General features: G+C 37.4%; 3 protein-coding genes and 2 pseudogenes across 6 annotated transcripts; 3 read left to right on the forward strand and 2 right to left on the reverse strand.

The window, feature by feature from the left end:
- The first annotated feature begins 1,755 nt into the window (after window positions 1-1,755).
- On the forward strand, window positions 1,756-7,588 carry LOC148575814 (uncharacterized; annotated as a pseudogene).
- LOC110270006 (protein MAINTENANCE OF MERISTEMS-like) lies at window positions 4,734-6,954 on the reverse strand. Its single transcript, XM_088500493.1, has 3 exons — window positions 6,251-6,954; window positions 6,081-6,168; window positions 4,734-5,999 (listed from the first exon to the last, which is right to left on the reverse strand). Exons 1-3 carry the CDS (start codon window positions 6,952-6,954, stop codon window positions 4,734-4,736), a joined length of 2,058 nt encoding a protein of 685 aa, XP_088356619.1.
- A 1,030-nt stretch (window positions 7,589-8,618) lies between the features above and the next one.
- HCF164 (Thioredoxin superfamily protein) lies at window positions 8,619-12,335 on the forward strand. 2 transcript variants are annotated; one of them, XM_016328941.3, is made up of 5 exons: window positions 8,619-9,162; window positions 9,934-10,208; window positions 10,739-10,972; window positions 11,587-11,690; window positions 11,833-12,335. In XM_016328941.3, the coding sequence occupies exons 2-5, from the start codon at window positions 10,038-10,040 to the stop codon at window positions 12,113-12,115; spliced, it is 792 nt and encodes a 263-aa protein (XP_016184427.1). In that variant the 5' UTR covers window positions 8,619-9,162; window positions 9,934-10,037; the 3' UTR covers window positions 12,116-12,335. The 2 variants fall into 2 exon arrangements, with proteins under 2 accessions (XP_016184427.1, XP_016184434.1); XM_016328948.3 differs by having other exon boundaries at window positions 9,937-10,208.
- Window positions 12,336-12,774: 439 nt separating this feature from the next.
- LOC107626155 (wall-associated receptor kinase-like 14) lies at window positions 12,775-18,221 on the reverse strand. Of its 3 annotated transcripts, none has more exons than XM_016328956.3 (4): window positions 17,853-18,221; window positions 16,673-17,476; window positions 14,921-14,995; window positions 12,775-14,187 (listed from the first exon to the last, which is right to left on the reverse strand). In XM_016328956.3, exons 2-4 carry the CDS (start codon window positions 17,415-17,417, stop codon window positions 12,932-12,934), a joined length of 2,076 nt encoding a protein of 691 aa, XP_016184442.1. In that variant the 5' UTR covers window positions 17,418-17,476; window positions 17,853-18,221; the 3' UTR covers window positions 12,775-12,931. The 3 variants fall into 3 exon arrangements, with proteins under 3 accessions (XP_016184442.1, XP_016184458.1, XP_088357260.1); XM_016328972.3 differs by having other exon boundaries at window positions 16,673-17,473; window positions 17,853-18,219; XM_088501134.1 differs by lacking the exon at window positions 17,853-18,221 and adding an exon at window positions 17,593-17,700 and having other exon boundaries at window positions 16,673-17,539.
- A 2,436-nt stretch (window positions 18,222-20,657) lies between these two features.
- LOC148575815 (uncharacterized) lies at window positions 20,658-21,139 on the forward strand (annotated as a pseudogene).
- Window positions 21,140-26,387: the final 5,248 nt, after the last annotated feature.

Consider the following 26,387-nt stretch of genomic DNA (forward strand, 5'->3'; position numbering starts at 1 on the left):
AGTCACTGCATAAGATTGCTTCTTTTCTTGAGTTTCTTGTTAAGTTGATGCGAAGGTTTATTATGAAATAATATAAAGTCAGAAATACACAGTCTCTTCTTTTTTTTTTCTTTTTGTTTTGGGGTTTTAAATAGAAAGCTATATATGCTAAGATTTTGTTACTTTTTCTTTTTAGCATCTTACTTAAATAAAATGATTGGTCAACAAAATTACTAAGATGTTTTGATTCTAGTTTAGTTATATGCCAAATCTTATATAAATCGAATCAGTTAAGTTCGATTTGTCAATTTACACAATTACCTAAACTTGATTTATGCTCAAAAGCTCAAAATACATAAATTAATTTTAGCTACCTCGATTTAATAGTTCAAGAGAGAGTGTTTCTTTTGAAAATCTAAAATTTTTGATAAAAAAAACCCGAATGAGATAAATTCAATTTTAACGGACTAATTCAATATATTAAGTGTAGTATGCATAAATCGACGCAGGTTAATTCGATTCAGTTTTATATTGCTTATTTAAAGTTTGATTTTATATCATTTTAATGAAAAACAAAGAACATATTAATACATATTGGGTTGGATTGATTTAGATTGAAAAAATGATATATTTAAAATGATATATTTACACGTTTTGAACTTTTGAGCATAAATTGAATTTAATTAATTTGATTTATGTATAAATTGATAAATCGAGCTTAATCAATTTGATGTACATAGATTCAATTAAGACAAGTCAAATTAAAATAAAAACATTTGTGTAATTTTATTAGCTAATATTTTATTAAAATAAATTATCTTTTTTACTATTTTTTGTTAGAAAATTGGTAAAACCATCTTTTAAAATATTTAAAATCAATTTTATTCCAACAGTAACTTTTTTATTGTCGTTTCTGTTTCTCTTATTTATGGCCGTGTTTACTCTCTTCTTCTCACTTTAAAAAATAGAAATTATGGTTTTGAAAATTGAATTGGACTATAGGATTTAATTGATTTTCAAAAGATTTTAAATTAGTCATGTTAGTCTCTATCACTTTTATTGTTAACAGTGTCATTTTGATTTGATCTAATTTCATAAATTTATTATGTTAATAGTCAATTGGACTCTTAAAAATGTATTGTGTTGTCACTTAACGTGCCACATTAACAAATTTTAACACTATCAACAAAAAAAAAGACACAAAAACTAACATAGACTAATTTAAAATTTTTAAAAGATAAATTTAATTAAAAAATATTCCGAAGACTAAATTAAAAAATAGGGCAAAAAACCCAAATAAACCAAGGAGACTTCGAAATTACCTAAATCCGTCAAATCAAAAATCTTCACCTGTATCCACCAGGACCAATTATTATGTAATTCGAATCAATAAGATTCGAATTATGCTCTCAAGTAATTCGAATTGATTTCATTCGAATTATGTGCATGCAACGAGTTAAAGTAATTCGAATCAATATGATTCGAATTACTATGAAGGTAACAACATAAGGTAATTCGAAACAATTTGTCTCGAAATATACATAAAGAATTCGAGTCTAATTAATTCGAATTACTAGGTTAGCTTGTGTTTCAACATAATTCGAAACAAATTGTTTCGAATTATAAGTAAGGAATTCGAGTTTAGTTATTTCGAATTACTAGGTTAGGTTGTGATAATTCGAAACAAATTGTTTCGAATTATATATATATATATAGCACGAACCAGGGCTATATATATATGCTGTGAACTCATGATGCTATGAACAAAGTGGGGAGATGGCTAGTGAGGAGAGTTTCCTAGTGTTGGTACATTATAGAGGGTCGATTAAGAGAAAAACTCGATCCGGCGTGAAGTTCACTGATAAGGATCCACTATGTATTATCGTGACGCCAACAACCACCTACGATGCTCTTGTTAGCTGTGTGCTGGATAAGCTTGGTCTCGAAGGAGTTAAAAGGGTCAAGAAGTTTTTCTACCGCATTCCAACAGCGGTGCTCCATGACACCGTGAAGTTTGATTGTTCCACAATCGGCAGTAACGAGGACTTGCAGGTTATGTTTCTTTGTCGTAGGCAGTTTCCCGAGGTAAGGACACCAGAGTTGTTGGCTAAGTTGGTTGATGTGGTATCTAGCTCGGGTGGTTCAAACCGGAATGCGAATACTATAGCCGCGGTTGCCGGGTCGAGCTCGAGACTTGCTGTTGCTTCGTCCTCTGCTCCTGTGTATGAGCCACCGATGCAGCCTGTTGCGTCCCCTTCGTTTGCCGTCGATCTGGGCGGGAATGTTGGAGATGAGGTTCGGCATGGGGAACATATTCCCACCGAGGTACATTGTCCCACACCGGTTGGTGTTGGTGATGGTTTGTTTGATGATCCAGATGACGATGACGTGGAGCCGGATTTGATCGCTGATGAAAGCGGCGATGATGTTGGAACTACTGTTCCGAGAAGGGCTACAGGTGGATCTAGTTCTGGCACACAGCAGTATCCACCCCATTTTTCCTCGTTGGACCTGGATGCCATGCGGCAGGACGAAAATGCTCTGCTGCCCTCAGGATTTGGCGCTAGAGATACCGAGGGGTCTGCCGGTGTGAACGAGTTTCAGGTTGGCCAACAATTTCAGGATAAAGATGAGGCGCTGTTCAATGTGAAGACGTACAGTATCCGCCGAGGGGTCCAGTACAAGGTCGTTGAGTCTGACTATCGCAGGTATGTGGGAAAGTGTTCTGAGTTTGGGAATGGGTGCACATGGCTCATTCGGATGAGTCTCCGACAGCGGAAGGGTATCTGGGAAGTGAAGCGATACAACGGTCCGCATACATGTCTCGCCAGCTCCATCTCCAGCGACCATAGGAGTCTGGACTACCATGTGATATCCACCTTCATTATGCCGATGGTTAGGGCTGATGCAGCTGTGAACATCAAGGTGCTTCAAAATGCCACGGCCGCACAATTTGGGTTCAGGCCAACGTACAGGAGGGTATGGATGGCGAAGCAGAAGGCCGTTGCCGTCATATATGGGGACTGGGACGAGTCGTACAACGAGCTCCCTAGGTGGGTTTTAGGAGTTCAGCTGACGATGCTTGGCACTGTAGCCGTCCTCAAGACTTGCCCTGTTCGAGTTGGGGGACAGGTTGACGAGTCTCAGGTTTATTTTCATAGGCTGTTCTGGACTTTCCCCCCTTGTATCCAGACATTCCGTCATTGCAAGCCTTTGGTGAGTATTGATGGGACCCATCTATATGGGAAGTATGGGGGAACACTGCTAGTCGCCATTGCACAGGACGGAAACTCGAACATCCTCTCCGTGGCATTTGCACTAGTCGAGGGTGAGAATGCTGAGTCATGGTCTTTCTTTCTTTCCCACCTCCGTGAGCACGTGACACCTCAGCCGGGTCTGTTAGTTATTTCAGATAGGCATAATGGCATCAAGGCAGCACTCGAGGCTCCGGATGGGGGATGGCTACCCCCAACTGCGTACCGGGCGTTCTGCATTCGACACGTTGCATCGAATTTTGCATTGACGTTCAAGGGAAAAGATGCCCGGAGGCTTCTTGTTAACGCCGCATATGCGAAGACTAAAGTGGAGTTCGACTACTGGTTTGACATTCTGCGCTCTGAGAATCCGGCAATGTGTGACTGGGCGAACCGAATCGAGTATTCGTTGTGGACACAGTACTGTGATGAGGGTCGGAGATTCGGGCACATGACGACCAATATTTCTGAATGTGTCAACTCAATCCTGAAGGGGGTAAGAAACCTCCCTGTTTGCTCGCTGGTGAAGGCCACATACGGAAGGCTAGCTGAGCTATTTGTCCGTAAGGGAAGGGAGGCCGAGGCTCAGATGGGTACTGGACAACAATTCAGTCAATACCTAGTAAAGTGTATCGAGGCCAACCTGAAGACAGCCAGGTGCTTCACGGTGACTGTTTACGACAGGGATAACTCGGAATACACCGTTGCTGAGACGACTCCGACAGGTTCATTCTCCCTTGGTACGTACAGAGTCTCATTAGGGTCTAAGACTTGTGATTGTGGATACTTCCAAGCACTTCACTTTCCCTGTCCGCACGCACTGGCATGCTGTGCTTATTCACGACTTACATGGCAGCCCTACGTCCACGAGGTCTATCGCCTGAGTTCCGTTTTCGGTGTCTATCAGATGGGATTTACACCACCCATTCCAGAGGGTTTCTGGCCACCTTATGCAGGGCCAACCGTTATACCGGATCCGAATATGAGGCGTGCGCGGGAGGGTCGTCCTAGATCCACAAGAATCCGCACCAACATGGATGAAGCAGATCCGAACCGGCCAAAGAGATGTGGCCTCTGCAGGCAGCCAGGTCACACCAGGCGTAGTTGTCCACAAGGCGCAGGCCCCAGCGGGACTGCTGGAAATCAATAAGAGATTTGTTAATCTATTAGCACTTGTCTTCTACTTCAGTTAGCAACCATTGTGGTCCATTGTACTAAGTTGTTTCCTATTAGTAATGAAACTTGTTATTCATACCAAATATTTCTGCTGAATATGTTTTAAATGATTGAAATTAGTATCTAAAACAAACAACATAACATCAAACTATATATCATAACAGAAAAGTAGAAGACATCATAGTAAATGACATAACAAAACAACAAAGTACATACCATAACATCAAATAACATAACTACAACGTACATACCATAACAATGATAACCAACCAATAAGGTACACAATATAAATATAACAACATGACATACACCACTATCCATAAATCATCTAAATAGGTGCGATCCAGTGCCGCAACGGCGTGGCACCCGTGTCCGGAAACTCCTCCGTATAAGTGGCTCCTCATCCTCAATAGACTCGTCGCTGTCATCCGGAACTGGCTGTCTCAGGGTCACAGGCGCAGCATGCACGGGTCTGGATGATGACGGGCCGGCAACTGAATGTGACCCAATAGTCTGGGCCGATGCTGGGGTCCCACCCATGGCAAAAGGATGCGGGGGAGCTACCGTGGCAGGCTCGTTCAGATCTACATCCAGGGGTGCCTGTGTCCCTGTCGTCTGAACCCGTCCGGCTGCAGCCTCATCCTCCTGCATGATGGTCCGGATATCATCAAGGAAATGCGGTCCACCAAACTCGGCCACAATGCCATCACTAGCAAGCAAGTCTCCAAACATCGAGCCCGGACTAACCCATGGAGTACTCTCCTGAAGGGTATGATCATCACCGGGAACACCTACGAAGTAATCTCCAAGACCTCCACCACCAAGCCCAGCATCAGTGTGAGTCGTCCGATCTCCCATACCAGATCCACGCGACCCACCCTCATGCCCGCCCTGATGGGCCCTATCAACCCCCGCAACATCACCTCCCATAGGCATCTGGGCACCCTCTCTAGCAGCACCCACTCTCCTCCTGCCTCCACGACCACGAACTCTCCCCCCACCCCTAACTGGGGGGTCGACGTCATCCATAGCAAGATCCACCCCGATCCACTCCCGCTGGCTACGACGTGTCCCAACTCGTGCTCTCCGCTCAATACGACGTCTGTCGGGAACGTCCTCGACCCGGTCCATATCTGGAAGTCGACCTGCACCCCTCTGCGTAGCCTCATCTGGAATAGGAATACCTCTCGGATCCCCCAATAACATCTCCGGCGACAAAAACCTCTTTCCGTGCTGATACCACCATGTCAAGAAATCGTGTGACGGACCGGGGTCGGGGACGATGTCAAACTGTAGAATGTGCTCCGCACGCTCCTGCCAGTGAACATGCCAGTCAGCGTACTGTGCCGGGAACCAACGGTCACCTCCTCTCCCATCCTTCGACATCAAGAAGTCGATGTTCAAGGCGGGAGACGGTATGGGCTGAACGCCGCCAAACTGAGGTAAAACTCTATCAACCTGATGCCACTCCACAACCGCAAAGTAAATCAGGGACGTCCTGCACCGCCATAACATCGTATCCCGAGGCTCCAAGACCTCTGGATGTACAACCTGGATGACGTCTAGTGCGCTATAGGGCATCCATATGAACTGGAAAAATAAAAATTAAAAGGGTTGGACAATATAAACTGAAACAATGACTTGAAATACACATATGTTCTGCGTACTTACCTGCCGAGGCTGTAACAAGTCGATCTTCAGGCGAGCCATCTGTACCCGAGGTCCCTTGTTGCTAATCCCAGGATTGTAACCAGACCATCTGCGTACGAGAAACATTAAAATTGGTTTCATAATCGAAAATAAATACGAGAAGAATATATAATACAAAACAATAACGGTACCTCGAGGCAAGGGGCCAGCTAATCTCATCATACCCAGATGGTCTAAGAGTGGGAAACCTCCAGAATATCCAAGACTGTAGTAACTGTAAAGGGCCAGCTAACTCCACCACATGTCTGTTGGCGACTCGGCACATGCACCTGTACAACCATGCAAGTGCCGCCGACCCCCAACTGTAGCGACCCATCTCCTCAAGCCGAGCAACATAAGGTAGCCATCTGATGTGTATACGATTGCCGGACTTGTCGGCAAAGAGCTGCATGCCCAATAACATCATGATATAGGCCCGGACAAAGCGCCTAACTGTCTCCTCATCAGCCCCGTCTGGACACTCTGCAAATGTCTCCTGAAACCAGGTGCAGTTGACTGCGAATTTCTGCACCTGGTTCTCGGGAGGTAAAACACCGAGCAACTCATGGAACCACTGCCAAGCAGGTCTCCCACCCTCAATGTAAAGGTGGAAGTCTGTCAGGCAACCACTAACGTAATCTCCGTCCACTAGCAACCCCAGCTGGTATGCGACGTCCTGAAGCGTGATGGTGCACTCTCCGAACGGCATGTGGAAGGTGTGCGTCTCAGGCCGCCACCTCTCGACGAATGCGCTGACTAGGGGCTCGTCTAGTCGGAACCATCTGTCATTCAGTCTCGCAAGATGGTACAATCCGGCCATCTGCAGGTACGGAACGTACCTCTCATCAAGACGCATCCCCTGCTGCCGCCTAACGCTAGATATGCAACGACGAGGCTGGCCAGTACATAAACCGCATAATTAGAACAGATGCACAACCCACTAACATATACAATATGTTTCATAAGGAACCAGAAAATAAATCGTGATGTGTAAAAGATATATGAAACAAACGACCAACATTTTATACACAAACCGCTCACTCAAACCTAGTGCAAATACCATTAACAAAAACAGATGCATGATCACATTTATTATAAACCACTACCGTTAACCGCTAAACCGCTAAACCGCTTAGTTAAACCGCTAACACTAAAATAAACCGCTATAAAAAACCATTAATAAAACCCACTACCATACACCACCAACTCAAACCACCCCCCTAAACCGCTAACCATCACTAAAACCACTATCCAAAACAATTAACACAAACCGCTTACAAAAACCAATTTCAAATACCACTAACAAAAACCACTGGCCTAAACCGCTTGCTTAAACCGCTAACACTAAAATAAACCGCTATAAAAAACCATTAACAATAAACCATTAGCCTGCACCACTATCCTAAACCACTATCCTAAACCACTAACAGTAACATAAACCATTATCAAAAACCATTAACAAATACCGTTATCATAAAATGCTTTCATAAACCACTAACCTCGTCGTTGATCACACCGGCGATATGAGCAACTCCATCCAAACGATAAAGCCTTCCCGGATCGTCCCCCATCGACAAAAAAAGGCGCTCTGCTCTTACTCGTACGAAAGGTTGGTCGTTTTCTCTGGGATTTGGTGGGGTTAGAGAAAGAGAAACTGATTCGAATGAACTTGGTTCGAACTCCTTTTATAGCCGAAACAGTTGTAATTCGAATCAACTTGATTCGAATTACTATGGAAATCCGTTTTAACCCTAATTCGAATCAATTAGATTCGAACCTCTCTACAGTGAACTTCTCCTAGTAATTCGAATTAACTAAATTCGAAATAGGTTATCTTAATTCGAAACGTATTGCTTCGAATTACATGCTTTTTTGGATATCTATAATTCGAATCATATTGATTCGAATTACGTTCATTTGTTGCATGGAGATAATTCGAATTATATAATAATTCGTCCTGGTTGATTCAGGTATGCATTTCAGGTTTGGCTGATTTTGGTAATTTGGACCTCTCCTTGGTATATTTGGGTTTTTTGCCCTAAAAAATAAATGATCATTTAAAAACCAATTTAACCATTTAATCGAGAATCAATTCTTGGAGTGATTTAAGCTCAGTTTGAGTAAATAGCTTAATTAAACTCTTTTCTAAAAATAACTTAAACAATAAATGATTATTTTAAAAATAACTTATAAATAAATTATTTTATGTTTAGATTTTTAGTTTTAAAAGTACTTATTTTATAAAAATGTGATAAAAAATAATAATATTATGAAAGAAGTCATTTTTTTAACTTTTTTATAAACTCCTAAATAGCTTCTTAAAAAGTTACAATTTGATTTTAAAACTTATACCAAAGATTAATACTACTACTTTTTATAAATCAAAAACTCAAAAAAGTTATTTTTAAAACTATCAAACCAGAAGTTAACTATCGAACCGTGTGAACTGGTTCGTTTTCGGATTGTCCGGTATATGCCAAAACGCCGTCGTTTTATTAACAAAAAAAATTTAAAAAGCCCACGGTTCCACGCCGCTCGGTCTCTCACCCATTCATTCTCAGTTCTTACTTCTCACTTCTCAGTCTCTCACCTATCTCCCCCACACACCAGAGAATAGAGACCTAAACCGTACCACTCAACCCCACGCCCCACGGCCCCACCTTCTTCATCGCCGAGCTACTCTCTATCTGCCGGAGGGTGTCGTCGCCGTCGGCCTAGCCTCAACCGAGCCTCCACCTTCTCCTCTCGGCGTCGCTCACGTGCACAGAATCCACGGGGTCCTTTGTTTTCTCCCGTCTCTCACATCGCTCCTGTCGTCCATTTTCCCGCCGGCGCTCTTCGTTTCTCCGTCGCAGTCCTCTTCTCAGCGTAGCGGTGGTTCGTTCTCTCCTCGGAATCTCTCTGTCTTCAAGCGCTCACTCTCTCCGAGCTCACTCTCTCTCACCGCGAACGTCTCTGCTTGCGCCCAGCCGTCTTCTCCTCGCCGTCACCTTCGTTCTCTCCTCCGCGTCTCTCTCTCTCTCTTCAAGTTCTCTCTCTCCGAGCTCACTCTCTCTCACCATTGGTATGCCTCTACTGCTTCTTAGTTAATGTTAATTTTGTTCTGACTTCTGAGTTAATGTTAATTTTCTGATGTAATATTGATTGTTGATTTTGTTCTGAGTTATTGTTTTCTGAACTAGTTATTGTTCATTGTTGTTAATTTTTCTGAGTTTAGTGTGTTTTCTGAGTTAACAGGGGGTTTAAATCCTTCCTTGAAATTGTTCTCAGGGCTAGCTTAAGATTACACGCATCATGATTCTTGGGAAGTGATGCTTCACCAAGTATCTGTTTATTTTTCTTCAGATTCATTTTTTTTTTCAAAATTTGACATTGGGTTTAAGTTTATGCGTAGTTATAGGAACAGAAGTCAAACACAATGAAGATTAGGATGACTTTTCAATGTTTGTTTTCCAAATACAAAAGGACTATATGCATCATGATTCATGGGCTAGTTTAGTGTGTTTTCTGTTTTCTGAGTTAGTGTGTTTGTCATGTTTGTACTTTTTATGAACTTTTAATTATAAATTTTAGATAAGTTATTAGATGAAATTGTGAAGTATGGAATTTTATTAGTATATAAACCAGTGAATTTAAATATTTGAAATTATATATTGCATTTTTAATAATTTTATTTATATTTAATTAAATCGGTTTAACCACGGTTTGATCCTGTTGGACCATTAAATTATTGAACCAGTCACTTGATCGGTTCACTGACTGGTTAGGTTCTCTCAACCTTGGTAGAAATAGATTTTCAGTCAAATTCACCTTCCTTATACGCTACTACCACCAGTAGTAGTTGCTTGCAGGTGGTCTCTACCTCGTGCTTCCCTGCTTCCTTGGAGCCTAGTAACCTGCCAAAAGCAACAAGAGGATTTATTTTGTCTTTCTCCCTCAATGGCTTGCTTCTGCCCAAGGCCCATCAGCCTCAACAGGTTTGGACCATCCCCTCAAATCCCTCAACCTCCTCGAATCATTGCAAATCCTCAGCAACGTCTCAAGAGAACCCGGAAATTCATAACCTTAGCTTGCCAAACAAATCCAAACCTCGACGACACCTCTACAAAGGTATTCATTATTTTTACTATTATTTGTTTATCTATTTATTATTATGAACTTCAGTACACTAGGTACTCCCTGCGCAACTTTGTTTGTTGAGTTAAATACCCACAGTGATCTCTGAGATTGGTCACGTGCATTAAAATAGCATTCAGTATTCTAATCGTACCAATTACGTGCAGTATGTTAATCCTAACAGCTAAATGAATCACTTGGGCTGAAGTACTAACCATAGTTACATGGACCATATGATATTTTATCTGGAAAATATACATATGACGTTCCGGTACGCATATGATTTAGTGTATGCACGAATTGGTACGCAGTATGCTACCTAGTCGATGAATTCATGTTACTATGGTACTAACATGAAGCAGTTTTGTCAATCTCAGAAACATAATTGATATAATTGAGATTTGACTATTTTAATGTCCGCGACCAATACTAAGGTCTAGCGACCAATTTAACGCTTGCTGTTGAAACCTTTGCTATTTATCAAAAAGAAAATAATAGAATACCCTTTAAAATTTTGTTGTTAGGAAAGGTTGGTTGTTGAGCCAAGCAATAGTAAGGGAACGAGTTCCCCCAAAGATGCTGCTGCTCCTTCTTCTTCTTCTTCCCCTCCTGGCCTTCCTGAATTACCGAACAAAGATACTAACAGGAAGATAGCAATTGTTTCTATTTTAGCTGCTTGGGGTCTTTTCTTGTCTTCAAGGTTGGATTTTGGTGTTTCCTTGAAGGATCTCACTGCCCTTGCATTGCCCTATGAAGAGGTTTGATCTCCATTATAGACTATTTGTCTTCTAATTCCAGCAATAAAAAGAATAAAAGTTAAAGTTTAATTGACATCAATTTATTTCTTGAGAGATGGGTAATGACTACTAACAATGTGACACCAATCTTGTTTGAGTTATTCCTTGAAAAAATGATCATAAGTTTAATTTCTAGTTACAGTGAAGAAGGCCAATTTAGTCTCTCAATAATAGGGAGTGTTTAAGTGTGGGGAAAAATTATTTGAATTTGAAAACACTTAAATGGCTAAATGCCATGGATTTAGAGATCAATTCACTTCCCTTTTCATTTACATGATTAACACTAAGCTTGATTTATAATTCAATTCAGTTTTTATTTTAACTCGTTCCAAATGTGCACATGGGGATTCACATAAATTTTTACTTGTTTTGAACAGAACATGGATATATTATAGAGTATAGACTGAAGTCACCTATTTAACTGTCTTTTAGGAACCAAAATAGTAATTTTCTCAAGAATACATAACAAGATAAATTAGAAACTTTGTAAAAGTTTGCAGCTGCCAATGAACTTTCTGTACTCATATATATACAAACAAATTTTCTTGTATTATTTATACTTTGTTGGGTATCAGGCACTGTCCAATGGAAAGCCCACTGTAGTGGAGTTTTATGCAGATTGGTGTGAAGTATGCCGGGAATTAGCTCCAGATGTGTACAAAGTAGAGCAGCAATACAAGTAATAAGTTTTATTGATGTTGAGCACTTTTATTGTTTTGCTAGTTCGTCAGTAAAAATAGCTACATTGCGTAATTTCATAAAATTGTTCAGCTCGTAATTTTTCATGTATACCTATTATTGACTTAGAACCTTGGCATCAGGGATCAAGTGAATTTTGTTATGTTGAATGTGGATAATACCAAATGGGAGCAAGAGCTTGATGAGTTTGGTGTTGAGGGTATTCCACATTTTGCCTTCCTTGACAAAGATGGAAATGAGGAGGGGAATGTGGTAGGGAGGCTCCCAAGGAAGTACCTGCTCGAAAATGTTGACGCGCTTGCTCGTGGCGAAAATTCAGTGCCACATGCTCGTGTTATGGGACAATATTCGAGTGCTGAAGCAAGAAAGGTGCACCAAGTTGTTGATCCTAGAAGTCATGGCTAAATTTCCCTGGTAAAATACATTGTTATTGTTACTAAGAAACTGCTTCTGAAGAGGCAGTTCATTTCTCTTGTATGCTGGCATTCATGTTCATCACAAGTGTACTGTATCATGAACATAATTTCCTCAACCGAAATGCCGAATTGTTGGGGCAAATGTTTGTATCCAAGAAAACCATCTAGACTAGATATGTATATACATGATATCTCAGTCTTAACAATTATTTTAGTAGTTAGTCTATTATAGTTAGTCTTAGGATATATGAGAACAAAATTTGCTATTCTTTATATTACTTAAAAGGTACAAACTTTTAAAAAATAATAGTGATGTAAAATTCATACTAATATTGACTTAATCTGTTATTTTATAATAAATTAATTTTATTTGTCTTGTGATCCGCAAGTTAAAAGTTCAAATTAAAAGACAACGATTAAAAAAGACAATGATCAACCCACCTTAGAAGATGTGAAGTTTTTAATTCAATACCTTAGAAGCAAGTGACACGTCATTAAGACATCAGAGAAGTGTTCAAACCAACAATATAGCAAAACCGACTATCTTATCTAACAATTTTCTATTCAAGAGCAGTGAAAATACAAAGAAAGATCAAAGGGCTTGGATTTGGATATTTCTATTTTCTAATAAAGATTGCACACAATAACTATTCAAAGTTTGCTTAGTATCGGAAAATTGAAGAATTTCATTGGATATCGTTAGCACAATTCAGAGAGGAAAGGAAACCAAGATCCTAATCGAAATCACACAAAAAAAATGGGCTATATCCCACAACTGCAAAGAGAACACAACTATTAACTACTTTCACTGAACTACATTTCCCAACAAGCTATTAGTTGAGGGTGAGCTAGGTCCACTTAACCAAGCAACATGCACAGAAACAGGGGAACTCTCCCTTACCTCTTCCAATGGAACAACACTAAATGCCTCACTCTCTTGTCCCCCTCTCTCAAAATGGACACTATTCATTGATTTCTGGCTTCTGTTTCGAGGCGACGAACAGGCGGACACGGCCGGTGAAGCCATGTAGATGGTTTCTTCCATAGTCGTCCAACCGCTTCGTCTGATGTGTTCTAGCTCCTCGGCAACTTCCATCATGGTTGGCCTCATGTCGCTATGAAAAGCCAGGCATCGAAACGCAAGCTCGGCTACCTTGTGAACAGAGTAGAGAGTCCAAGCATCTCTATGTGGTTCAAGGTAGGGATCAATGATCTCATCTACCAATCCACGCCTAATCCTATCAACAGCAAGTGCAGCCAAATTAATCTCGCTACGAGCCCTTGCGAAATCAACCACTTTCATGGCAGTTATTATCTCAACAAGAACCACTCCAAAGCTATACACATCGCTTTTATCAGAAAGATGGAAATTCTGATGGTATTGAGGGTCAACATAGCCAGGTGTCCCCTGCGGCGCTGTCGAGATATGAGAGGTTTCTGTCATGCCAATCCTGGAAAGGCCAAAGTCTGCAACTTTTGATTGGAAGTTATAGTCCAAGAGTATGTTACTGGATTTGATGTCTCTGTGATAAATTGGAGGATCTATTGCAGAGTGGAGATATGCAATGGCGTTGGCGGTTTCAGTTGCAATTGTGAGCCTTACTGTCCAAGAAAGTACTCCACCCCTCTCCCTCTGCAAATGTTGTGATAGAGTTCCATTCGGCATGTACTCGTAAACAAGTATCTGTTCTCCTTCCTCTACGCAGCAGCCGAGGAGGCGGACTAAATTTGGATGACTCACCGAAGATAGTAACTTGATCTCATTCATTACTTGGTCAATACTATTGGTGTCCCTGTATTTGATCTTTTTTATAGCAACCCACTCATCATTGTGAAGGTTTCCAGCATAAACTGTACCAAAAGCCCCAGTTCCCAACCTGTTTTTGTCAGAGAAAAAATCTGTGGCTCTTTCTATTTCCTTGTAAGGGTAGAAAGGGACACTGTTGTTGCCTGCAGCTTCTTGTAATATATGCTTTGCTCGAACTTGTTTTCGCAGCCAATTGGCGCGGCGCCTGGTGAAGTAACATACCAGAGACACAGCTGCAACCAGGAAGACACCAACTGTGATCACAGAAAGAATCACGCAGAATTGGTTAAAATCTTTGATAATGAAAATATTTTTCGAAAGAGAGAGAGTGTGTGACTTTGTAAACAAGATCAGGAGAAAATTGCAATCCACTATGACTTCCAATTATTAGTGATTCCTTCTCCCTTTATTTTTTCAGTTCCTATGTTGATGCCGTGATGGTAGAAAATCCAAATTCAACTTTAGAATGGTTCTTTGTACATAATTGTTTAGAAACTCAAATTGGCATGTAGTTATATGAATCCAAGTCAATATCGCAATTATGTAATTCACTTACACCCCCGTCTAAGTGTACTTTACTACTTTAGACTGTAAATGAATAAAAGTACACATGAACAAGTTAGAATGGATGAAAGTATACATAAAATAATTGTAAATATTAAAATACACTTCAAAATTATTTTTAATAGACAAAAAAGAGGAGTGCTAGAGGGTCAGCATTTTTGTTAAATTCTGACCAACACTTAACTATCAAAAGAAAATTGAATGATTCTACACCATTAGATGTAATCTCACACCATTAAAAACATCATTGATGACTAATTGATGGCTAAAAACCACAAAATCTGCTGGTCCTAAACTTTCTCATGTACTTTAATATTTACAAATTTATATTCATTTTAAATTATTTTATGTGCATTTTTGTCTATTTACTGTTGCTTAGGTATGTTCAACATTATATATAGCAGAAGGCTAGTGAGTTTCTACCTCCACTAAGGACACCAATTTTGATTCCTTCCCCGCATCTTCCAAACTTCAATCTTGAGCCCTTGCAATAAGAAACTGATGAGAAAACAATACACAGAATTAGAAATGTGAACAAACATATTTTAAAACCTAGAGTTCACTTATTCAAGTAAATCAAGTAGTTAGAACATAGCATAGGTCACTATATGATGCGGCTGAGTTTTACACGTCTTATAGTTTTGTATTCAACGCACATTAAAAAATGTGTACATATTAATCATTATCTATCATTATATTTTATTCATATCTGAACAAAAAAGTCAGGGAGTTCATATCCCACATCTGCCACCTTATGTGCAACTGGATCTGCAGTATCTTCAAGTTCTTTGTTGATTGAGTCAAAGCATATTTTACTTGATTTTTAATTTTCGAATAACTCATGCCACAGTCAATTTGTCAACCATAATAAATAAATAAATAAAATGATAAACATGTGTCGGTGAAATGGTGAACCAGTTTATCCCTAACTTCTCCCCCATATAATTACTCATAATAAAACGAAGGGTAACATATAATTTATACTGAATTTATCTTCCAAAATTAACCTTTAATTAAAGATTAATTGTATGTATAAACTAAATCACATATAAAGATAATTTTGGTGAATGTTGTTTATCAATAATTTCTCCACTTTTGAGGCTGACTACTAATAATTAAATGAAAGTTAAAGGAAAAAGATCAAATCCATCCAACAAGACATGTGCTATACCTAATGGTGATATATAAATAATGGAAAGGAACAAAATACATGTTGACTTTTGAAGAAGTCTTTCTTTGGCAAGTTACCATTCAAAAGAAGGATCGTATTAAACAAAGAAGCAACAAGCAGTTGCTTTTGGTTCCATAATCTCTGCAAAATCCAGGGTAAGACCCCAATTAGCTTCAATTTGTTTCTAAATAAATAATCGCCGCACTGGCACACAGAAAGTAGCCATGATTATTCGGTGGTTCCATTCCACTGAAAAATAAAAAATAAAAATAAAAAAATTGAATCTTATGCTTAAGTTTTCTTTTTTATATATCAAACGTCCCACCCCTCTCTTCCTTTCAGAAAAAAAAAAAAAAAAAATCAAAGCTCGCCATTATGGAGCATATAAAGCACACACTAATTTTTATTCCCCAACCAAAACTAAAAGTTAAGAAAAAAATTTGAAAAAGAAAAATTCAAAATTGAAGTGTTCCTGCATGGTAGGCCAGAGGATAAAGCACCAACCAGTTGCCAAAAACCACCTCGTCATCATTGAAATCCATTAATCATCATTATTATTATTATTATTATTATTATTATTATTAAAAAGCCAGAATTTCGATAAAACAATTTATCAGGATGTGCGTCGCAAAATCTAATTTTTAGAATAATGAATAATGTTTATTACTTTAATTTATTTTGATAAAAATTTACATGTAATTATCTTCATATAAAATTAATAATTAATAATATTTTAATTAAATTATTTCATTATTTTTAACTATTAATTTTATATGAAAACAACGGCATAATAATTTTTGAATATTTATAAGAAAAAATTTAAAGAACTAATACTTTTATTAAAATTTAGCCAATATTTAACAATAAAAAAAATGAATAATTTCACATTATTAAATGCAATAACTAATTAATGTCTGTAAATTACAAAATTTATTGATTCCGACCCCTTTTTTATTTACAATTATAAAAAAAAATTCATTAAAAAACAAATTGAGTGGACTGACCTTTCTGGCAACCGGTACCGTTGTTGAAGCCATCTCCTCTGAAACCGTCATGGCAGTGGCACCTGAACCCGTTCTTACTTGCTCCAACATTGACCTTATCACAATTCGCATTCTCAGAACAAATCCCACACGACCCTTGAAGCCACCACCCCAACTCAACCACCTGAAACTGCAGCGATACCTCTTTACTCTTATCAAAAGCAAAAGCAGAAAACAACGACCTGCACCCAATTCCTCGCCAATCCGTAACGCTCACAACATCGGCACGTTCCTTTTGATGCCGCGGTTTTGTGAAGCAACTAATGTTTTCAGTTCTTCTATCACACCCTTTAATCTCAGTCTGGCTCCCAATGAAACTAGCTATTGGGATATTGCAGCCTCCAAGCTCGTGTTCACAGCCTTGTACGAGGAAGCTGTTGTTCCATGTTGGACCATAGTTTTCTCCGAAGAGGGGTTCTATAAAATCCTTTCCCCGGTTGCATTCGGCCGGGAGAGTGATGAATATGCTTTCAGATGTTACGTTCTGGACTTGTAGATTTCCAATTTGGACTCTCTTGTTTCTGTTGGTGGTGGTGCAGTTAAGTTTGATTTCGCAATCATCAGAGAAACCAAAAGGGTACGGCAAGGAATATTCTCCGCAACTACGGTTGCAGTTATTGTGGTTCTTGCCTCTTGTTGTGTTGAACAACACCAAGATTGTTGTGAGAAGGAGGAGAATAGAAAGCTTTGTATGGGAATGAAACATTTCTTTATGAAACTTCAAATTGGGGTATGTGGGAATCTTTAATCAATAATATCACCCTTCTGCAAATAAAAAAATGGTTAGATAGATAGATAGATTCATACCCTGCACAATTGTAATAAGCTCTACTATAAATATTGAGTTCTTTCTTTCTTTCAAAAAAAAAAAAAAAAGAGACATCCTCATAGGTAGAAGCTTTGAGCTTCTTTTAAGAAATTAGAAAGAAAACAATATAAGTATGTTTCCGAGCATGAGGTTGAAGGATTAATTGAGAAATTAAAGGCTTGTAATTGATGCAGTTGGGGAGCCATCTATCTCAATAAATGCCCAACAAGCCAGGTGAAAAAAGCTATAAAAGCCTTAAGTTTGTTCCATAAAAGAAAAAAGTCAAAATGAAAATTTGAACATATGGTTTGTAACTTGTAAAGGTAACCATACCAATAACAACATGTGCATAGCTTCAAGGTTGACATTAATGACGCTATAAGTGGGATGATAAGTAGTAGTAATTCACCGAAAAACTTGAAGATCCAGGTTGATGAGATGGATATATATTGTAATAAATAGAGTTTCGAATATTCATATAGAGAAAGAAGAGAGAGTTGTTTAGCTAACAGTGAAATTAACAAGAAAATAATAAAATGAAATTGTTGCATAAGAGAAGCATGGCGAGCAGAGCAAATTGAGGTGTTGTTCTGAGAAGGTTCTTTCAAGTTTAAATTCATGCTCTATGTTCTGTGGCGTCAAGGGGGTTGACCTGTTAACTGGAACGTAACATACATGTCCTCCTTTCACTTTTTTCTTTTCTTAATTTTATGACAAGTAGTATAGGTATAGACTTATTTTATTTTATTATATTTTAATTTATTTCGCACAGAAAAATGGCCCACCCCCACAAGCCAAATTGGCTGAACGTAAGGTATGGGAACGAACTGATCAAATTAAAAGTTTCAGATGGGTAATTTCCCGTGTAAAATTGTATAGAAGGAGTGCAAGGCTGTTTTTTTAAATAAATAAAAAATATTTATTTTTCAGTTTAGATGAAATACAAAATTACAAATACTTAAGGTTTTGTGTAGTTTACGACAATTTTGCGGTCAGTCTTATTTTCGTTGGTTATGACAGCAAAATTGTCTCATAAAACTACTTAGAGGAATGCTTTTACAAATACTTAAGGTTTTGTGTAGTTTGAGGAATGTTAGGGCCAATAATTTTTGTGATTTGTAGTCATTAAATAGCCATCAATGATGATTTTAATGGTGTGAGATTAGTGTGAACTTTCATCCAATGACTCATTTTTCTTTGCTAGTTATATGCTGACCAGAATTTAACAAAATTGCTGGCTCCTAGACTTTTTCACTTTATAATTATAGGCTACAAAAAAAGCAATACCAATTCTTAAATCTCAATTGCACTGTCAATGAGAGCAAAATAAATAATACAAACTTTTCTACTTTAATTCCGCACACTCTAATAGCAAAATTAAGAAAGAAAAAGCCATCTCACTACGAAATAAAAAACACAACTAAAACAAGTTATCTATAAATATTAGATGACTAGTATTTTTTAATCATTTATTTTATATTTTAGTATTTTCTAACACAAATACAAGTTTAAAAAATAATTAATGAGAATATAGTTATTGTTGTTGTTGTTTATCCAAATACAATCACTAAACGTAAAGATAATGGTCTATATTTTGGCTGCATTGATTCCATAATTATGCATATGTAGTGGTTGCATTTTTTGATCGAACTTAAAATTTGTTCTAGTTGAAGGACGATGAATAAGTGTGTTATATTTGATTGTCATAAAAAAAAATTATGACCCAACAAATTAGAGTTTTACATTGAGTTGGTGAACATCGGTGATAATTCTTCATCCTGATGTCAGTTTCTCTAAATTCTGCGACGAAATCTGAAGGCGAAGAAACTGAAACTAGTGTCACAAGATTTCGTTCTATACTCCCAGTGATCAAACCCGATGGTGATAGGTTTTTAGAAGATTATGACTCAGACGATGAATGGATCCAAATTGGTTCTGATAGTGACAACAATGAAAAGACGATGTTCGTCCAAAAAGGCAACTATGTGTAGATTCTTTCATTACGGTATATATTGACACCACACGACCACTTTTTTAGTTACTTGCAAGTTCTAAGCTATTATTTGACATTGAATCCTGATACTATATTCGAGAAGATTTGATGCCTTTTAAGTCAGAAGATCCTAACAACTACAATATAAAAGGCAGTGTGGAGCTACAAATTGAACACAAATTCTATAACAAGAATTTATAGAATGAGCTTTCTAGAATGGTGAAAGAATATTTTGGTCCTTAAAGGACCAGGATACATAATGAAATAGATAAATTTTTTGGGCTCTCTCATAAATATAAATTTTTATCAAAAGAACCCATCCAACCACCATTGCACTTCATGACTGTGCTTCGACGCTGTCGTTCACGGCAGTACTGTTGACAAAGATTTCTTCATCACAATTTCTTTGACTTCTCCAAATTTCAATGAGAAAAATGACAACACCTTGAGAAGTTCTCTATTGGACCGTCCAGAAAACGACACCTTCAATTTTTTTTACTTCAATTTTTCTACTGCCATCGTGAACCCGACTCCATATTCGCCGACGAATTGTCCTTTTCCTGAGTCGGCTAACAATAATTTTTTTCTTTTTTTAGTTACTCTTTCCTCAACGCCACCCTTTCTTTCTCCTTCTTCTACCTTAGGTGGAGAGTGAACAAATTAAAACGTCAACATGCAAAGGTTTTGAATTGAATGGATATCTAACCTTTACTTTAAAATTTAAAATTTTCTCCTCAGATCTCATAGATTCTTTATTTGAAACTCTTCAATAATAATAATCCAATTTCATTAAACAGTTTTTAAAAGTTATTAAAAAGAAAGGGAGAGAAAAGGGAAAGGAGAGGGAGAGGGGGAGGGAGAAGGGGGAGTGGGAAGAGCACTAATGTACTGTAACATGTAACTCATAATGCAACATACACATATCTGCATATTTGAATTTATTTATTTTTCATAATATAAGGTTTGATTGGTGTAATAACTCAAAAAAAAAAAATTGTGGGCCACTCTTCCTTTTCTTTTTCCCTAACCCTAATCACACAAAAACACTCTCTCTCAACCCTCAGTCTTCACTAGCCGTCACCCTCCCCAAACCCCCTTCCTTACTCACAACACACACACAAATCACATGAATAAAGAAGAGAAGAATGGAGGGAGAGCTGCGCTGCGAGGGAGAAGAGAGGACCGCCGCTGCGTGTCCTGCCACTGCCCTCCCCACTGAGCCGCCGAACCGCCACACCTTGCTGCCAGTTGCCGTCATCATCAACAACGATGGAGGAGAGAGAAAGAGGCGAACGCAAGGAGAGAGAGGGAAGCCTTTGTGTTGTTGTTATCGTGTTGGAGGGCTGGCTGTCGGAGGAGCTGCTGCGACGAGCTCACCGCCGCCGTCTGGGTCGCTGCCGGAGAAAGAGAGCTTGCACAAGGAGTTGCTAGAGTGGCTCGCCGCTGCCGGAAGCGTCACTACACCTCTGGCCACCGGGAAGTCACATTGAGGTTGCCGTTCTTCTGCCGCCGCCGCTGCCGGGGTTTCTGGTCAATGGGTATGGCGCTGTTGTTGCCGGAACCACCACCGGTGCTGCCGCTACTTGTTTCCCTAAAGTCCGAGTCGTTGTGATTGCTGAGAAAGTGATTTGGAGCTGAGGTTGTGGCTGCTGCAGTTTCGGGTTGAGAGGAAAGGTTCCGTCGACGCGTTTGGATTATAGTTTCCACAATCGAGAACTATAGCCAGCTCTATCTTGTCACTACTCCGGTTCAAATTCTATGCTCATTCTTTCCATTCCACTTCAATCCTTCTTACCTTGAATTTGGCACTCTGGGTTTGGTATCTTCGGTCCCTTGGGACTACGTTGTGAGTAGGCTTTACATTTATAATTGTTTGATTGTGTATCTACAATTATTTTGATATATATATCTATTATGATATTTGAATTATAGCTATATTTGCTATGAACGATTTTGAATTGATTAAAATAATTGATTTATTAGAATTAAATAACTCATTTTTTATGAAGTTTATACTTTTGGAACTATACATGAGACTGTATATATTTTTTTAAAGTTTTGCATTATTCTAAAATGTTTGATTTTACTTGAATATCCGTTTTTGAAGCATTGAAGTATTTGTTGGTACTCACTTATTTTAAAAATTGTGAAATATATTTGAAATCTCTCATGATTGAAAAAGTATGATTGAAAAAGATTTCAGATGAGAGAGTATTATCTGATTTGATTTGATTTGATTTGATTCGATACCCTATATATATTTGAAAGATCAAATATTTGTTGTATTTGAAATTATATGTTTGGAATTGGTTTGGGAGGCTCGTATTAGAAAACTGTAGTTAACGGCGGTTATGATGTTAACTTAGATGGATCTAACTCAGACTCCAGCTAGCAGGGGTGTTGCTAGCCTAACGTGTAGGCCACACGTTAGATCTGTTATTCTGTTAGGACACACAAGAGGAAAGGGCTACCCATAGAGGTGGAGCCGCCCAGGTGTGGACTTTTGATTTGATTTTTGTATGAGAACTCCCTTATTGATTCACTTATTATTACTAACTATTACTTTCTAATTAAAATTACTTTGATGATAATGTTTGTATAATCTCATGTTGATTATAGATGTATTGTCTGGTCACTGAGTTACAAAACTCACCCTGTTTTCCTAAAAATATTTTTCAGGAACAAATATTTGACTGTGTGAGACTTTCTATTCAAGAGTAACGGTCTGCAATGAGTACTTATTCTTTGTCAAATTCCTAGAAGTATATGCTCCATATGTCACAGACAGGACCAACCATTCTTAGTTATTTTAATTTTTTTTGTTAAAAATATATAATTATTTATCTTAGAACTTGTAAAATATTTGTACTTGCTTATTGAACTTATATTTGACTATGTTAGGCTTGCTATAGGATTATTTTCCTGAGCGCCGGTCATGACTCATTTTGGGTCGTGACAGAGTGGTATCAGAGCTTAGGTTTAATCTGTGTAATATGGAGCAAGTGTCCTATGGTAGGATCACAATTCTATAAATAGAAGCGCGCCTATTTGTACGAATTGTGGCACTATCAGAGGCCTATAGGATTGTCATTCTTGTCCTTTATGTCGTTGTTGTCATCTGGTTGTTATCATATGACCTCTGCCGCTTCTTGTCACTCTTTTCCTTTCCAGCCGCTTCTTGCTACCCTTTTCCTTTCCTGCCGCTTCTTGCGACTCTTTTACTTCCCTTTGTACCCAATCTCGACTTATTCTCTAATAGATTTAAAGTTTGTGAATTTTTTTCATAGAAATAGAATGTTTTGAGTAATGGTACATAATATGAATTGATATTTAGCCCCACTTTTATCTACTTTAAGACATTAAATTATTAAATTGTTTTAGGTTCTGTTTGATCTTTAATTGCTATGATCCGTTTGAAATGTGTGTTTATTTAGTTTCTAGTTAAACAAATGTTAAATAAGTTTGCTAACTATAATACGGATGATAGATAATTGATTTTAAAGACACTAAATCCACAGCATGAGTTTCTTTGAGAAAGTTTTGTCTTTGTCCAAGATCATTGAAATTTCCATAGTTGATATTAACATTTGGATGTTAACCAAATTGAGTGCTAAAGTTCTATACTTAGTATAACTGGTCGTATGAAAAACACATTTGAGCTTCACTCAGGTAGAATCTTGTTGTTTATATGTTATTAAGTAAATACGTCTCTTAGATTATATGTGATTTCTAATTTTATAGACTTATTTGCTGAGCTTGTGGACTGATCATGGTGATTATGAAGTATTTGATGATTATTTTAAATGTGATAAATTGTAGCTTGCCTATGAGTGTTAGCCACTGATTAGATACTTGTTTGCTGATTCATGTCATTTGATTAGTGATTATTACAGTAATTAACAAGTAAATGATTTTGGTTAATTATTTTTTAGAGATCTATAAAGTTATTGGTTGTTGCTGCTGTATAGGAGTTAATCTTATTATTTGTTACTGAATTGGTGACTGATGTGACTGTAACTAGGTGAATCTTGGTTGTTATCTTGTAAAAATTTCTATTGAACGGGGGTAATAAACACTCTTAATTGCTTGTGTTGTTGTTGGAGATTATATGCCTGATTTGTAGTTATATATGGCGGATTAATAAATGTTTTGATTTCTTTAATACGATGAGGGCTTGATAATTTCAAATTAAAGTTTGTCATGATGAACTTGTGATATGTACAATACTTTTGTGACACACTTGAGCATCTGAATTTTTTCCTTCAAAATTAATTATTTTATTGACTAGAAAAGTTATTCCAACTCTTTCAGCATGTTGTTCTAACTTTTACTCAATATTATCTCATTGGTAGTCCATTATATGATGCTTTACGTAAGAGTTAGTTACTCTAGTCAGCACTATAAGATTTATGTAAAAAATGTTTAGTATTGCATTCACATTCTCAGTAAAAATGTTTAATGACCTTGCCTTGTTTATTTTTCTTTTTCTACACTGTTTTTTTTAAACCTAATTAATTTTTAACATGTCAAAACTATCAAGTATTGTGCTTATCATATAATCTGTGTTATGTGACTGTTTCTTTTATATATAGGATTATCGTGTTTCTATTTTTAGAGTGGCACATTTTTTTTTTAATTTTCCGATGAATGTTCATTTTGCTTTACTTTATTGTGGGTTTAGCTTATCTGTTCACATGCTGTGTCTAATTATGTTTTTTTTCTTCCCTTTTCTCTAGTTTAAATTGTTGTTGTACATGCAAAATCTTTTTATGCCTATTATTCATACTCATGAATTTTTATTTTGCTCTGCCCAAATTGTTGTGGATTTGGCTTGTTTCTTCATTTTCCCCCTTAAAATGCTCCTAGCCTGTGGTTTTAGTTGTGGTGGTACATCTTTTTATTTATCTCTATGGCCTTTGCCCTTACGAAATTACAATTATGTTTTTGTACGTATTTCGAAAGCTGTGTTGTGTTACTTTGTAGTGACACACCGACGATTTCTTTGGTTTTTAACTTTTAAGTAATGCCAAGCATCATAAATATTTTTGTCAATAAACTATTTTTGTTACTATATAATTTTCTCAAATGATGGTTGTGAAACGAATTGAGTTGTGAATGGATGTTTGATTCAGGTCTATCATTGCTTATTGGGTGCAGATGCTTTATATGCTTCTGGTGATTGTGTGATTGCAGACTATGTGCTCTAGTATAATAAATTTATCAGCTTGTCCTTTTACAGCCTGTTGAACTTTTTTTTATTTGTTTTAATAGTGAAAGGCAGTGAGATAAATTAGTGTTGTACTTTTGGCTGGATCATCTTGGCTAATAGGATTGTTGTTTTTGTTATGTAGTTTTGAATTCTGGTGATATTTAGTAGCTGGCTTTGTATTAAGTTACTCCTTCTTACTAATGGTTTCAAAAAAATAAAGGGAATTTTTCTTTTTCTGATTTTGTTTCATTTGCAGAATCAATATTTTCTATTACCCCATTGATTTTGTTGATTATCTAACTATGTCGCGGATTCTACTTTGTTTGCCCAATAAGGATTTTAATTGATTAAAGAGTCTCTGCATTGAGGGTTTTGTGTTAAGTTATTCCTTTTTGGCCAAATTTTTCCTTGGTAACAATCACAGTGTATTTTGAATATTGTCTGTTAGAAATTCTGAAAATCGACTGTTTTACTACTAGTACTTTGCCTTGGGTCATAGCCCACATCTTAGGTTGACATTTCTTCATACGTTAAGGGTTTGATATCAGTTGTACTATTATTCTTTAAATTTGCACATCATGATCTAAGTACAATTTATTTTAAATTGTTGTATCAACCATTTTTCTTCCAAAGATATATAGGCTTTGCAAAGTTCTTAACATGATCAAATTTTTGAGGCAGTCACATTGATTCATTAGTATGCTGCTTAACTGATCCTATGTTGTATGACCTTTTTGAGACATCACTTTGTTGGTTTCAAGTTTCTCAGGATTGCAACTAATTGGAATATGTTGTCGCCGGTCGATATTCTTGAGCTTCATAAATCTGTGGTTCTATTACTCCTTGAGTGTGCTGCATTGTAATGGTGGTTGAGTAATGAAATTCAAAACTTTGCTAGATTGGTGGTATTATTTCCCAACTAATGGCATTCTGTTTGTTTATCAATTGGTGTATATGTAGCACATTTGTTAGTTTATTATTTGGAATTGTCGATTGCTAACCTGAAGGATGGCTAGTGCCAATGCTATGTTTGAGTAAGCGAAACTATTCCTACTAATATGCTGTTTTCACAATGCCCTTAAAGAGCCTTGTAGATCGATTAAATTCCTTCCTTCTGTTCAACCTTCCTATCTCTTATAACTTGACATTTAAGGTTAATATGCATAATATGATTTGAAAATGTTTTGCTGGCTATATCTTGCATGCTTGGTTTGATGTGTTGGTTATGTTTGTCTCTAAGTCTGGAATTTGGTCATGTATATTCTGCTTAATTCTTCACCTTGCCTCTCTCCTTTCTCATCCTTATCCACCACATAATTGTACTTGGACTCTTGGAATCTCATATGACTGTGCTTTTTTTTATTTTTGTTTTATGTTTTGGGTGTATTGTTGGAATTTGTGTTACTCTATATGTTTTACACTTTTGGCTATGTTATTTGGACTCCAATTAGAGTTTATAGTGTGCTTGTGAAAATTTTCATATCAATCTAATTATGCAATCTGTTCTTTGTGATTGATGGTGCTTCATATCGATTCCTTTTGCTACATTGTATATGTGAATATTAAGAAAATGTACAGCATTTGATCGTTGCATAATATCTGCAAAATGTTTTTCTTTATGCATTGGGTTCAATTTGTATCTGGATGTAATATTGTATAGTTAAAG

The sequence above is a fragment of the Arachis ipaensis genome, chromosome B1, assembly GCF_059453495.1.
Source record: "Arachis ipaensis isolate K30076 ecotype BB chromosome B1, ASM5945349v1, whole genome shotgun sequence".
Lineage (NCBI taxonomy): Eukaryota > Viridiplantae > Streptophyta > Magnoliopsida > Fabales > Fabaceae > Arachis > Arachis ipaensis.